Source organism: Halichoeres trimaculatus, unplaced genomic scaffold, assembly GCF_033239565.1.
Source record: "Halichoeres trimaculatus isolate MK-OKI-2021-1 unplaced genomic scaffold, fHalTri1.1 fHalTri1_scaffold_15, whole genome shotgun sequence".
NCBI classification, from domain to species: domain Eukaryota; kingdom Metazoa; phylum Chordata; class Actinopteri; order Labriformes; family Labridae; genus Halichoeres; species Halichoeres trimaculatus.
The window spans coordinates 20,015,930-20,031,594 of NW_027437193.1; the positions used below are offsets into that span (position 1 = coordinate 20,015,930).

General features: G+C 39.7%; 1 protein-coding gene across 1 annotated transcript in view; it reads right to left on the reverse strand.

Annotated features, from left to right (window-relative positions):
* Positions 1-14,636, reverse strand: part of sugt1 (SGT1 homolog, MIS12 kinetochore complex assembly cochaperone) — a 31,565-nt gene extending 16,929 nt beyond the window's left edge. The window contains exons 1-10 of the mRNA XM_074689592.1: positions 14,480-14,636; positions 14,324-14,372; positions 12,774-12,864; positions 12,395-12,464; positions 11,912-11,982; positions 6,310-6,363; positions 5,058-5,086; positions 4,803-4,825; positions 4,472-4,568; positions 12-119 (exon numbers count right to left, since the gene is read on the reverse strand). Coding sequence (XP_074545693.1) covers positions 12-119; positions 4,472-4,568; positions 4,803-4,825; positions 5,058-5,086; positions 6,310-6,363; positions 11,912-11,982; positions 12,395-12,464; positions 12,774-12,864; positions 14,324-14,372; positions 14,480-14,493 — 606 coding nt within the window. The 5' untranslated portion in view covers positions 14,494-14,636. The remainder of the gene's footprint in view (positions 1-11; positions 120-4,471; positions 4,569-4,802; positions 4,826-5,057; positions 5,087-6,309; positions 6,364-11,911; positions 11,983-12,394; positions 12,465-12,773; positions 12,865-14,323; positions 14,373-14,479) is intronic.
* Positions 14,637-15,665: the final 1,029 nt, after the last annotated feature.

Genomic DNA, 15,665 nt, shown 5'->3' on the forward strand with positions numbered 1-15,665 from the left:
GAGTGTGATACCTTAGTGCTGAGGATCTTGAAGCTGCTCTGTTGGGGGATGATGGGATGCAGGAGATGGAAGCTGAGGTTGTAGCTCTCCCCTGACGCCAGACGTAATGTACAAGAGAGCTGCAGAGATCACACACAGAAGGCATTAGGTTTCACGTCTCAGTAGACGGCATTATGTCTGACAGACATCTCATCAGAAAACATGCAAATAAGTGAGAGATTTAAACCTCTTTTCACACAGGAACTCCTGGCTTTATCTACAATAATTCAGGACATTCAGGCCCTGATATTAAGGAAAACAGCCGTTCACACATGCACCTCGCAGCGGGAAAAGAGAATCTGTCAGATGTGCTCTCACAATGTGTAATCACAGTGTGGGGGTGGCTGGGTAGCAGCAGTAGGACGGGAGTCTTTAGTCATGTTTTATCACGACAACATGTAGACAGACGTTTTCACAACACAAACACAGCAGCAGGAAACAAAGACAATGAAGGCGAGCATAAAGTATTGAGCAGAGAAAACGCCGCCCAACATGACAGACGTTAACACTTCAGCCACTTGCTTTCAGTGAACGTTCATGAGCGACCTGCTAAATTTCAGCTCATCCTGAGCAGAGGCTGCAGCTGAGGGCAAGAAGGAAAACATCAGGAAGAAGTTGTATAGGTTGATTTGTTCATGTTCAGATTTGCAAACCACCTAGAAAATAGCACCACATTTCTGGAGCACAAGAGTGTGAGACGGGCTTTATCCATGTTTATAAGAAGACCTCTGGAAAACAGAGATGTGCAGGTTCAGTCGACTTAAGGATTACACGTCCTCACTTTTTGCTAGTCAGCACCAGAATTACTAGTCAGTTAAACAGGTTGTTAATATTTTCAGACCTGTAAGCCTGAAGTGTCGGTTACATGCTGGGATAATCTGTAGCAAAACCACTCACAACCAGTATCTGGCTGCAGCTCTGGTGACTGACAAATGGCATAAAGCCTTTAAGTTTTACACAAACACTGATGGTAACGTGTGACACATTGCAGTTTGGCAGTATTTACTGGTAGATTGTAAAAAAGTTGATAGGAGGCTGTGACTAAGAGCAAACTCATGTGGATGTTAGCTAAAAGGAAGTCACACTGAGCTGACCTTGTTTACCAACAGACTTTATGATCTTGTCTTTAGCCATGTTCGATAAATAATGCAAAAATCTGAGTTTTTTCTGTAGGTTGTCTTATCTTTTGACTGGTCATCTTGTTTGGACTTAGGTATCTTTGCAATTTAACAGTGAAAGAAATTAGTCCTTGGGAATATCCCTGGTTGAAAGTCCTTTATCATTGGTCATTTTTTGTTGCTTTTATATGAATTAAGGTTTATCACAGACAGATGGCTTCTTTCCTTTTCACCAGTGGTATCTTGGGGTGTTTTTCTGCCTTTTATTTTAAGATAGGACAGTGGATAGATCATAGACTGTATATAGAGTGGATAGTGTGGCTCCGCCATTTATCATTGTATGGTTTTGAAGCCAAAATTGCCCCGTCACAAGCGCAGCCAATGGCAGCAATTGCAGCAATTGCAGCCAGATTCTGCGCAGTAGAGACAATGAGGGATTCTGGAGGAATCTGAATGGAGCTGGGTGACAAAAATAATATTTTTTTTTCTTTCGAGAGTCTAATCACTCCTTCACTCTACCTCCCGACATATTTTACAATCCCCCCAAAAAATAAATGAGAATGGCAGCTTTCAATCATCATTAAACATTACGTAAAGCCTTGTTTTTAACCTCGTATAACTAATGAAAACGAAACTTTTCAGAAAAAAGAGGACTCCAATACAAAACAGCCAAATGATATCTTCAAATCACCACAACAATCGGACGTGAGAAACATTTCTACGAGGTGTATTAATTTTTTTAATAATTTTTTTTTTTTTTGTTTGACCACAGCCCATCTGGAATGAATGGAAAGCCGGATTTTTTAATCTAGTTTTTGTGGAGACCTCACTTCAATGCGGAGCAAGCGGACGTCCTTTTTTTTACAGTCCATGGGATAGATTAGACAACTAAGGGAAGGAGGGAAAAGTGCACCCAGCGAAAACGCCCAATTTCAAAAACATGAAGCCCATGTGGAGGCTTACTTAAAAAATGTACTTCTTCAAAAGTCGGCTTGAGGCTGAGTGCAGGATTTCCATCATGACCCCCACCCCGTCAACAACAGGTTTCAAAACCCCATATAAGAAACAAATGGGTGATACTACTGTCATATATCATGCAGTCTATGGATGCAAACCAGAATACCAACTTCACTTAAGCCTCAGTACATTGAGCATGCAATTCAACTACTCAGGAACAATATCCTTTGTAGACAAAGAATGATGCCACTGCACAAATAAACAAAGAAATTTACACAGTACATGCTTTTGGTGGTGTTATTATAAATACAAAAAATGTAGATTAAAGTGTTACATGATTTTTTTTTTAAATAAATCAATTGAATCAAATGTGTGGCTTGAAAAACCTCCTTTTTAAACCAGATAGTGAAAACTCCTAAAGAGTAAAATCAGATCCAAAAGGGAAGGTGGTTCCATTTGCTCTGAACTACACTTTTTACATTTTTTTTTTTCAAGTTGCCTGATATTTACGCCCTGCAAACATTTCAAACTTTCACCTTCAATGTGTACGTCAGGGAGGTTTAATCAAGGGTTTAAGTCGTCTCACTGCTGTACTGGAATCAGTCATAGCAACAGAGGTGTTTGGGGGGATGCGGGATCACTGTGGGCTGGTGAAGCAGGAAGGGTGTAACAACGCTGCATGTGTGCATGTGTGTGTGTGAATCTCCAGCTGTGAAGTCAGCTCTTGTTCTTCTACAGCCCCCTAATGTAAGGTGAAATCACACACTAAGATGCCAATATCACAGGATCAATATAAAGGTGTAAAGGCGTGATGACAGCAGAGCTGCATGTTGCGCTGTCGTGAACTCACAATGTGAAAAGCACTACAGACAGACAGAGATAGATATTTGATTGATCCTCAGGGAAATTAAAGACAATAGACAATAGACAATGAACAAAGAACTGCACTTCTTGTTGCTCCTTCTCTAAAACCAGACAGTCTTTTCCTGCATCAACATTGTTCACTTAATGTGACTAAGCTCTGCATTGTTTTCAGCTCATTTTTGGAAACCATCATCTGTATACTTGGTCAGCCTGCTCACTTCACAAAACTCTGTTTTGGTTGTGTAAAGTCTACCTGATTCCATGTGAATGTAGAGAAAACAGTGCTTGTGTTTAAGTTGTCAGATTTTAGAATAAATTTAAAAGCAGTTTTAACATAAAAAGGATAAGGAGTGAGAAGTTGAAGGTGTCATGTGGGGAGAATGTGATTTGATGTGGCTGCTGTGACAGCCAGGAGTATCCTCGCTCTGTCCCCTGCAGCCACACACTGACCGGTGGGGGGGTCAGACAGCTCCTAACCGCCTGTCACTCACTGGGACTGGATTCTGGATGCTGGGTGGCTCGTTGGTTAGAAGGGACATGTTGTCGGCTGTGGCCCAAAGCCTCACACTCGTAACCTAAACACATCCATCGCGTGGCAAAAACACTGAAAACTTCCAACCTGAGGAACAGCTCTTTGCACAGTTCACCGCTTTAACTTGAGTTTTTTCTTTTTCCTTTTTTTTAATGGTTTAACACCTACCACTTCATTAAAACTGGACTTTACAGATTTGGCTCCAAACATGTGTAAGAAGTAGAACATCAGGGATAAAAGCTTGGAAAGTTAGATAAAGTAGCTTTTGGGCAATTCCACAAAAACCATCAAAGACTTAATATTCATTTCTGGTTGAATTCCTGCGCTGACTGTAGGTACACACGCTCAGTCGCCAGGGAAAGAAATGGAACCACTGCCTTTCATCTTTAATTTCGTTGTATATACTGACCTAGTAAAAAATATATGAACTTATCTGTACTTCCACCACAGAGGGAGCCTAACGAGTGACTGTGTGATTCGGAGAGGGTGAACTATTTCTTTTGAAATGGGGTAAACTCAGTTTGTTATTCTATTAGGAAAGACAAAGTTGTTCCCTGGGGTGCCCTGCAGTTACCCCTCTGAGAGGGGGAGAAGACAAGTGGAAGGAGACAAAGGGAAAGAGAAAAAGGGAAAGAAAGGAGGTCGTCCCTGGAGGGCTCTGAAGCTGATCCTAGATCAGTTATGTCTTCTATCTACAGACAATTAGGAGGTTGGAGGAGCTGGGGAGGGTAAATTGCTCTTAGATCTGTACTTTAGGGGCAATGTTAACAAGGCACCACTGGAGGCATAGTTAAGCCCATGGGGAGGGTGTGTGTCTGTGAGTGTGTGTGTGCATGAGACCCATCTAATGGGCCCCCCTGAGGAAACGCCCAAAAGCGAACCCATCTCTGCTCCACACAAATCCAGAGACAGAAAACACAGCCTGTCTTCACTCCAGCTCTGCATTTAAGTGTGTTTTCACCTCTCTCTCCGTGAAGCTGGCCAACACGCCGTCCTTGGGTACATTTTTAGCCATGACTGTGATGATGACCTGAGACTCTGTTTGGTACCAGTCATGTCTGTAAGACACATAAACAAAAATAGATCAAGGAGTCTGAAGACATTTTTCATTTCCTCTCTTACTTCACATGGATTCAGGATCCAATTTCATGAATATAAAGCAGCTCATTAAGAAGATGGACTGTATGTAGGAGTAAAGTTATACAGAATAGCATACGCTTAGGCCGGCATAACTAACAAAATGAGCATTAAATGCACAAACAGATATGGTGTATTAACATTAATGCACTTACTTCACAGGTGGAGCCGTGGATGTCTGCAGGGTCATGCAGCCCCAGAGTGAGGAAGCAATTAGAGGCGAGGTTTCAGAGATAATTCAGAGGGATGAAACAAAAGAGGAAGAGGAGGAAAGTAAGAAAAATAATTCAAAGACAAGAAGCTCAGTGAGTCTTCCCTCTTAGAGGCAGGAGGAGAGACATTCATGACTGAGTAAATATTCTGATGCTGAGAACAACACTGCCCCCATGTGGTCAAGTCCAGTCACTCACCCTGTTGCCACTGCTGAGCTCTGTCCTGTCTGTAAAAAGAGGAGAAAAATGAGTTTGAGGAAGGTTAGGAGACATTCAACCCACACACAGCTGGGATCAAGCCTTAGATTCAAAAATATCATTATTTAATGAGTTAGAGAATTAAAGTTAACACCAGACACATGTGCCCCACACTCTCCCATCCTTGCCCCCTTTTTGTTTACTGGTTCATCCACGCCCAGTAAAAGCCCCATGAGCCCCAGTATGCCTGATCACACCGTTTACCAGCGTGCTATCATACATTATTCACTGACATCATCACAGAGAGGCAGACATAAGATGATGGGAGGCGTGTTAATGTCGTCTTAACGAGGTCGCGTTTGAAATGGAGAGGAGGGGGCTGTTTGTGTGAGCAGACTGTGTGTGTCTCTGTTAGTGTATTTTTAAACAGGCAGGATGCCACATCTGATGGCATAAACAGGTTTGTGTGGTGTGTGTGTGTGTGTGTGGGGTATGTGGGGTGAGTGTGTGCTTGTGTTGTGGGTTGAGGGTAGGTTGTTGTACACATGCTGTCACCAGGAGAAGCACTCAGCGACTGCTCCCGGTGTTAGCAAGCTCAAGTAGGGTATTTTTCAAGTTTTAGGGGGAGGGGCTATGCGCACCCTGGTGTGTGTTTGTTTGTGTCTGTGTGTGTCAATGCTGTCTGAGTGCTGGCTATGAAAGAGGCTGGGTTTCATTGGGAGCTTTCAAACATCAGTAATGTTAACTCCAATGAATCATACGGCCCCTGGGAGTACGTGTGCACGCGGGTGTGAAGTGTGTTTGTCAAGACTCATGCTCTTGTTTACTTGGGATGATCCAGAGGGCCTCGGCGTCAGAAACACACCGCCCAGACACGGCATGCATCTTTTATTGGAATAAGCAGCTCTGCCTGAACTCACAGAGTAGACTCGTGGATGTGTGCGAGCTCATTTGTTTGATCAGACGGACTGATCAGCTCCCTGACTGATCCGTTTAGTTTAATGTTTGAAAGCAGGGGGGAAAGACTTGAAACAAGTCAGCGTGAAACTGAAATGGTTTATGAAGTGTGAAACTTTTCTCAAAGTACAAACAGCCAAAAGTAATACTGTTGAGCAACATCACACATTAAAACATCTAGAAATTGACTTTTTAAATCATTTTTGCAGTCTATTATTCTTTAAATACTGGAAAAAACATAAGAATACAAATAAGAAATTAAAAATTTAATCAACGTTTTATTTCAGTCACTTACTTCTCAGCATATCCTCACACTTCTTCATCCAGTCCTCAAATGACTTGTCAGAAACTGTGAGAACACACACAAAAATAGATGTGTAATGAAAATATTTGAAAGCACCAGGTAAAAATATTATTTAAATGGTCTGCTCGAGACCTAAACAGATTTCTCATTTAGGTTTGATAACAAATCAGACACAATGCAAGAAACTGGACACATTTTCTTTCACAGCATATTGATTTATACCTGAGGTATAGAGGACACACAGAGGACACACAAAGGACACACAGAGGACACGTTTTGCAGATCTCATACGTGCTGAAAACCTAACTCTGATCATTTATAGAACCTGAGCCTGTTTTATAAATCTTTCCTCCTGCTCTCCCTCTCATGTAATTCTGATCACTTTTAGCCACCATTAGAGCCCCACGGGGTCAACACTCCAACAAGAACCTGAGGCTTGTCTTTTTATCACACCATATCAGGTTTATCTGAAATGACTCAAGTCTAAAAATGTTACCTATTAAAAAGGTTTCAAGCCTTGATGACGGTGGAGCTGTTAAAGCAGGTTTCTTTGGCATTTACTTGTTCACCTTCTGCGATCTGCCTCTGAATGTCTAATAAAAAATTATGCTGCAGGTATTACAAAATGGATTTTAGAAGAACTGTGCTTTTGGGAGATTGTGAAGTAGAAAATCATGCACGTAGAAATATAAGTGAATTCAGAAAGAATTGATGATAACAGCTTTAATATTTATTTTGGAAGCTGGTAATCGTGTCTTTTGTTACTTTGGCTTCAGGTGGGACAGATGTGGATGAACACCAGCTTCATTAGCCTGTGTTATCTTCACCTGAATTCACCTGAACATGTTTCTGATTTAGATCTTGGGGCAATCCCTCAAGGCAGTGGAGTACATTTTTGGTCTTACAGCCAAAAATGCAGAACAGTTATTTTAAAACATCATTACTAATTGAAATTATATTACTTTAACAAAAATAAACTGAGACAACAACCTTCAAAAATTATGACTGATGATGAGAAACAGAAAACACTGTAGTATGCATGCTGGGCCTGTCGTTGGCGCTACAACTTTAAAGACAGAAGCATCTTTTGGTAGCCCTCTGCCAAAGTAGAGGTGTCAGCATTTCCACTGCAAACTCTGGCTTTCTGTTCATGTTGGCCGCTGGGTTTCAGAAAAAATCCACTCTCTTAGGTCTGCTAAAAAACTGTTTCCATGTAAACCAGAGACTCTGCGTTACATCCACAGACTGTATAAAACATGGACGTAACCCGTCTGTTTCAGAAACGTAAAATGAAGCACATCGGCTATAGCGGCCATATTGGTAGTGGCAAGGGCTTTGCCTGCAGCCACAGGGCGCCTGTTGGTCACCCGGTGGCCCTCAGCTGTGCCTCTTATTGGGGGATCTTAATATCCTCTGAACGGCCGAGTTACAAAAAAATTCATCCCCCGTACAGTGAGAGCCGGTAGTAAAATTGGCGACTCAGACAGTATACGTTTTTTGAGCAAGGTTGTAAATAGGTTAATTTCTGCTTTGATAACGGCTTTTTTTGGCTTGGTGCGTATGTGACTTCCGGTACTTCTGGAGCCAGCCTCAAGCGAACTCTCCAGAAACAGCAGATTTTAGCACTTCCGCACTGTCTCATATTCTTAGACCGGAGGTTGCCGCTTGGTTACATCCCTAAAAACCAACCCCTAATCCACAAAACTGGTCACTACAGTGGGGGGTGGGAAACACTAGGTGTTGCAAGATGCCTATCAGGAAGAGAAAAGCCTCTGCCTTGAGCTCAGAGGTGGGGCGTGCAGTGATGAACTGGACAGCACCGTGGATGACTGGGAGGAAGAGACCAATGAGATTTTCATCAATGAAAAAGTTGTTCTTCTTGGAGATTTGTATTGTACCTTTTTGGCTTTTGGTTTGGGAACCCCTGGTCTAAATAATGCTGTTTAAATCGGTATTACAAACCTGAAATCCTAAGTGAATTTCTTAATGGTCCTGCTTGTCTTAACAACACTTCATGGAATAAAAGTTTGAATCTAGATATCTACAACAATATCCAGACAATAAAGCCAAAAGAAATCAATGTTTTGGCTTGTGTGGTGATGGTTAGCAAAAATGAAAACAGAAACGTCTAGGATAAGCCTCCTTTCTTTTACACTTTTCTTGTTTTTTTTTTACAGTCTACTTGATGCATTTAATTAGTAGACAAAGCCAAGTGAGATTTTTGGCCATTTATTAGGAATTTTAGTGAGGCTAGCTATGATTTCTAGCCTATGATTTTCTTTTTCATGTAGTGTTTAGGTCTACAACATAAAAACTGTCATGTCTTCACCAATACTTCCCCAAGTACATTCAGCACTCACTACGAACACACTTCAAACAAATAATTGGGACACTTCCCAAACTGACTGAAGATTATACATTTGTATATAGCTTCTGTAAATAGAGATTACTCCTCATTTAGCTGTTTCATTCATTTAACAGGAATTTTATTGTGAATAACAAATTTCCTGTAATGTACAAAAAGAAGGTTTTTCTTGACAATAGTGAAACCAAAATGCAAAGTGTTTTACTTATGGTGTGGGTTTGTAGTGCAATGGATTAAAGTTTTTATGATCCATTCAGACAGTGGTACAAGTTGAAAGTACTTTGTACTGTTTTTAAAGCACTTGCCTCTGCCTCAGACTAATACAAGAGTGAGAAAGATGTCAGTCTGTGTGTTAGCCCCACCCTTGTATGCTCTGAGTGTGTGAGTGAGTGAAAGCAATGTCGCAGGTTTAAGTGGACGATTAACAAGGCAATTAAAAATGAAAGCCACAAGCAGTGAGATCACAAGTGTGAGGCGTGGAGCTGTGCAGCAGCTGCGACTAAGCACCAAGAACTGGTGCGTTCACACTGGCTCAAGTGTTTATGTAGACTGAGGGCCGACACTGTCAAGTTATACGAGTGTAATATGAGGCAGAGCAAGCATTGAAGAACTGCTTTCAACCAACAAGTCAGTTTATGTCTTTGAAAAATGTATATATCATCTGTAGGATTCTTGATGACTTCACATAAATCAAGCAGTTCAGAGTGAAAATTTTATTGCCCCCTTTTTTTCCAAATAGGTGGCGCAAAGAATGCCACAATTTCTAATGATCATTAAAATAATCTGTGCAGCATCTACAATTCCACATAAACTTGTAAAATTTAGCTTTTTTTTCCATGACTACCTGCCGTTCATAACGTTACTCACTTAAATGTCTCTTTGTGTGTGTAAGCCTCCAAATCCAAATACTGGGACAAAGGAACTGCCATTAACCAATCCATTTGTGCCGTGCTGCAGGCCCAGTCACTGATGCTATATTGAATGACTGGCAGAACATCGCACCAAGCGTTGAATGTGTCTATCATGAAGGGTGTAAAATTGTAAAAGCAATTTTTAATCAAAGGATAAGGGGTGTATCACAAACTGAAATTCGAAGAAAAAATCGATCTGTTGATTTTTAAGTCAGATTTCGATGTCACAAAAACTGTCATTTTGTAGGCACCTTATACCAAACGCTGAACCTGGTCAGAGTTCGAGCTTTACACAGGCTGAAAAATACAGTTGTGAGCCCTAAAAAGGGATGTCCCGATCAGATCCCGTGATGTATATCCATTCTCATTGATTTTTTTCAGATCCAAAATATTTGTAAAAAATGGGAGAAATAACTGCGTAGTATTTGCTACTGTTACGTAGTGGTACAGAGTCAGACCGTCTCAGCTCCATACAGACACAAAGCAGGGTATGACATCACTTTGCGACAGTGACACTACTGGTTTAATGCCATAAAGCAGAGCAGAATATGGCAGGAGCTAAAAGCTCGGAGTGTGATGTATCAGTGTTTAAGTATTGGATCAGGACTCAGTATCAACAGAATACTGTAGAGTTTGACCAAAAAAATTGGAGGATGTAAAACCATTAAACAATCAGACAATCCAAGATGTCAAAACTGAAATAAATCTAAAACCATGACAAAAAATAGGGGTTTGTATTGAACTACGTTGTGCAAAACTGGCTAAAAAAAAGAATAAACCATCTTAATGTTTGTACAGAAAACCTCTGGTGGGCTATCACCCCTTTAGTGAATTTCTGAATTAAATGTATCTTACATCATGATGATATATCACAAGTATGGATCAGAGATAAACTGTGATCCTCACATCACTGTTCATTAGTAATTAAGCTCATCAGCTCAGTCATGTGATGCTTACAGTCTGTGTTACTCTGACTGCCTGGCTTCATTTTTTGGTGTTGTTAACACAACGCCTCAGAAACGAAAGCTTTTAAATTCACAGAACCTTATATAAAAGACTATGCAGCTTATATTCACCACTGTTAAACATTTAATGTTACGGAGTGTAACACATGCCTTATAGTGTTAACTAACACACCCAATTGAACACTAAGGCGGTTCCAAAGCCCAACATGTCACAAAACACTGGCGGATGATTATAACAACAGGAGTCTCTCTTTTTCTTAGTGCATCAGGTTCACACTGACATGTTGATCATTCGTCTTTCTTTATTTATTTATTCAAATACTTAGGAAATTTAAACTTATTATGTTGGGTCACAGCATTAGTGTCCCTTGTGTTTTACTGCTGGTAAAAGTCAGTTACTGAGCATATACAGTTTCCAGAATAAATGTCCAGTAGCCGTATTTGGCCATAAAATGTTTTCCGTAAACTCTGCTTCAACCAGTATTAAAATAATAGCAAGCATAAAACAGAGGAGGTCTTCATCATAGTCGTTTAAAAAAGGGATAAAAACCTGGCTATATCTCTTGGCACACAAGCAGCCGAGTAAGGACAGATAGTCTGCTGAACAACCACAGACAGTGTTTTCTCAGACAGAGAACAAACTATACGTGGTGAAATGAAAAAAAATGAAAGAAACTGGGCTGAAGTTGATTTCACAGACACATTGGCCTTTAACCAGAAAATTTAATCAGTTGACAGGGAAATTTTCCAGTTGCAGAGCATCCAAGAATCCTATTTTAAAAAGATTGGAGCTTCCAAAATACCAGAGAGTGTGTTTCTTGGAATAATGATCTCATGGTGAAATTGACCTTTGTGAAGAAAGAAAAAAAAACCCACATCACTTTTTCCTTCCTCAACACTGTGAAAAAAATTAATGTGAAATTTTGTCATGATTGATATACTTGTGCTTCAAATAAGGCAAAAACAAAAAAAAACTTTTTAAGCTCATTGTTACTTTGGTCTTTGATCATTTAATCTTATCAGTTTATCCTTGAGACCAAGGGGATGACTGTATTGTGCAAAGTTTGAAAACATTCTCTCCAGGAATTACCTGGTTATACAATTTGTAAAATTGGACGGACAACCAGAACTCAAAAACACAACACCTCTGAGCCTACCTGAGGTGTGGAAGCAGAACGTTGGAGAGTCTTACTGCATTGTGTTTTATTCCTGCAGCTAAGTGACACAGGTTTAGCACTTTGTATTCAGTGAAGAGAGCGAAGCAGACAGGGCACTGCTGAGCACTGCTGGTGGTTGGTAGAGAGTGGGTTGATGGAAAGTTTGTACTCGAGGCCAAAATAAACTGCACTCACCATCCAGTTGGTGTCCCTGAGTGAACGCTGCATGTGCTGACTCATAGTTGTTCAGGTGGTATTCTGCTATTCTGCAGGTGGGAGAGAAAAACATGCCACATACACTCAGATATGATCATCTTGGCAAAAATTAAAGTGACCTCTTCAGACACACACACACACAATTTTGGTTGTGTTCCTTGTTTAAGAGTTTTAACAAACAACCGGTACATAAACTTTGTGGTAGACAAGTTTGGCTTCGCTTTCCAGAACTTGTTAAATCTGAGTTAAAATGTTCCAGAAAGTGTGTCTCTGTGACATATTGTCCTGTAAACACACTCCTCACATAAAGTATCTGCTTAAAAACATGGCTTCCTTCAACTTTATAGAACTTCTTCTGCTTCATTTTTCTTTTGGCTGCTTTCTTAGGTGCACATATTAACATCTTACGTGTATGTTTCTGAAACACTTTCCCTTGCAGTATTATCATGTCATAATACCCACCCTGTTCTCATGAAAGCAAGGGGGAGGCTGGGTTGTAGCTGCTGGGCTTTTTTGGCATCATCAACAGCAGCTGAGAAGAAAGGATAACACAATCATTATTACTTACACACATCCACACTGTATCACTCAAAAACACTCATGTCACCATGATATCCCCTAGTCATTGTTGAACAGATGCAGGTGCTTTATTCTGCAACCTGTGCTAATTGCTTCTTTAGTTTGATGATGCAATTCACACAATTTGACTCATTAAGCATTCACCAAAAAGAACAACAAACAAAATGATTTCCATATAACCTTGAGAGATTTTTGTTTCATACTGTTGTTAAATTATTATTAAGAAGCCTTATGTCACAACACCACATGTATGTTAACTTACCACTGTAGTTTTTGAGGAGAATGTGGGCAAAGGCACGCTGGCAAAACCACTCAGCGTTGTCTGACTCTCCTTGAAGAGCTTCATTAAGTGCCTGCAGGGAAAGATATTACTGGTTAGTGTCAAGCCTGCACCACAGGAAATCTTTTTAATGTGTAAAAGCCCTGCTGAATGCATCAATATGACCTGAGGTAAACATGCAGTTTCAGTGTATGCATAAAGGCCTGTGTCTGCTCCTTGTCTTAGCGGTTTTCTGCAATTACATCCTTCTCTTTTATCCCTCTACCATTGTCGAGCATTTACAATGTCTGGACTAAAAATGACGATATGTTTAGTCCACATTTAGCTGGGACTTTATCTGATTGTCCAAACAGCTTATGTGCATGGTACTGGTTATCAAGTATTTCACTGTATTATTTTTTGCTATTCAGTCACCTGTGTGGTGTTCCATTAAAGAAAATATTGAAGCAGCAAAGTCATAATAAAATTAAAACAGACAAAAAAAATGCTGATTCTTTTCAAAACTCCTTTTTCATTTTGCATGTTTTAATTCTTTGCTATATTCTCTCCTGAAACAAATGAACAAGATTGAGTTGTCTGTGTCATCTTTGGCAATAAGTGAGTGCTAGTTCATAGCATCAATGAAAAGTACAGCTTATAAAACCTATCCTACAGTGGTAGCTCAAACAGTGTTGATAACTGACAATCTGCTTCTAGAAGCATTTAGAGACTAGCTAACTCAAACCCAAATTTCCAGCAGCACATTCCAGGCTGCAGGAGCTGAGAGCTTGAAACATAAAAATTTAACAACACAAAAAACAAACTTTTTTTAGCAATATGAAAATAGATGATATCAAATATATCAAAAGTGTCTTCTTCTTAATCTTCCTGTATGTTAAATAGATGACACAAGCATATCACTGACCCTTTTCTTTAAAGTTTTTGACAAGTGGATTTGAAAGACCGTAATTTTGAAAGAATTTTCTCAAATGGTAGGATGCTTTGCGTTTACACAACACAAAACTTTCTGCAGCCTTGTTTGGTCCCACGACTGATATGTAGCCCAATAAAAAAGCATTCAACGTTGGCAGGCTAAACTTGAATCTAATATATTACCAGAATTAAAAAGGATTTTAATAAAAACGCAACCTAAATGTCAGAGAAAAACTCTAGCCCACGAAGTAACTTCAACAAAACGAAATTGAAAGCTAAAACTCAAAATCTCAAGGCTATTATAGCTAATAAAAGGTACGTAACCGTTTCGACTTTAATTAGTAAAATACCCGGATCTAACAATAACGTTTACGTTATTATCGCTGCTTTTCTTGCCGAGAATATTAACTTTTAGAGGGAGCTGTGACTTGCTTTTCATTCAAAGTAATGCTAGCAGAAGGAGACGTTGGCTAACTTTGCTGACTAGCTTAACTTTCAACATCGATTCATTTTCGCACTAGCTACAAGGAAGTCAGGACAGCGTGTTACCCTCAAACATCCGAGACAGAGTTGTTAAAAGCCCTATTTGTATTCTGCTTGCCAGTGTTGCTCATGTTTACCTGAAGAGCTTTCTGTGGATCTTCGTTTATGAAGCTATCAGGGAAGCTTCTGTAGTGAAAGGAGAGATCAGCCGTTAACATGCTGCGTAGCGACAAACTGACATTAAATATTAGATAAGAGAAATAGATAAATCTATAAAGTTAAAGTGTACTTGCCGTTCGGTTGCCATGGTGTTGCTGTGTGTGGTTCAGGAAAGTTCTAGCAAGATGAGTAGAGACTGAGGAAACGTGATAGCAGCAGCAGCTACAGCCTCAGCAGCAGGCCTGTCAACATCCGACTGCTCAGCGCTCACAGTGCCGAGAGCGCCCCCTGCAGGCCTGGAGGACTTATAAAAGAGCACGACACTAAAACCGCTGACCTGAAAAACACCTGCGAAACAGGTATTACGTTACAACGACTGAGAAAATTTTTGTATTAGCTTTACTGTTACACGAGTCTTTTCTGTAAAAGGTATTGAAGTGAACCACATTTTACATGGCAAAGGTTACTAATATGAACAGCTAAAACATGTCAGATCTTGATAATCAGCTTGTCGATGATATTTGATGTGTTCATGTTACTCCTTTGCTCCAACAACTTTGTTTTTAAGTACTCAGTATGTTCAAGTATATTTACAGTTTTTAAAATAAACTACTTCTCGAGTAATGAAACAGTCTGTCAGTTTCACTTTCACTTAAGTTAAATGCCATGTTATTAAATTAAGGTCTAGAACTTTTACACCATCACCGTAATATTAAGCCATAATTAAGCCTGTTTCAAACTTGATCCTGATGGGTCAATACACGTAGCAGCATTTCAGAGAAGTGCTTCATTATTTTTCTGCAGTGGACTGTTTCTAATAAAGTAGCTAAGATGCAGTCCATCATGGTCTTGTTTCTCTGCTCACTTTCCATTATTCCTAATGCGTAACAAACTATCTTACAAGCAAGCCTACCTAAGTAGGAAACATGATATTGTAATTCTTAGAGAAGGAGCACACTCACCTAATTCATATGCCTTAGCTGTTTCATGGATTAAGTTATATAACCTTTATAGGACAACACTTTTTGGGAGGTATTACAGTTATAATCTTTAAAGTATTAAGATTTAAAAAAAGCCACTAAACAATTATGTGAAATGTAAAATTATTATTTCTTTTTGTGGCAGAGAGTGTTAGTGATTAAGAATTACTCAGATCATCCAAGTCACAACATGAAAAAAATACTCAAATTTTACAAAAAGAAAAATTATAGTGCTATGACTGATAGTTAAAAATAAAATAATAATAGTAAAAAAGACGTTTATATTTATAACTGAAATTTGCATACCTTACTCTCTTGGATAAACAGTGAATTTTACAAC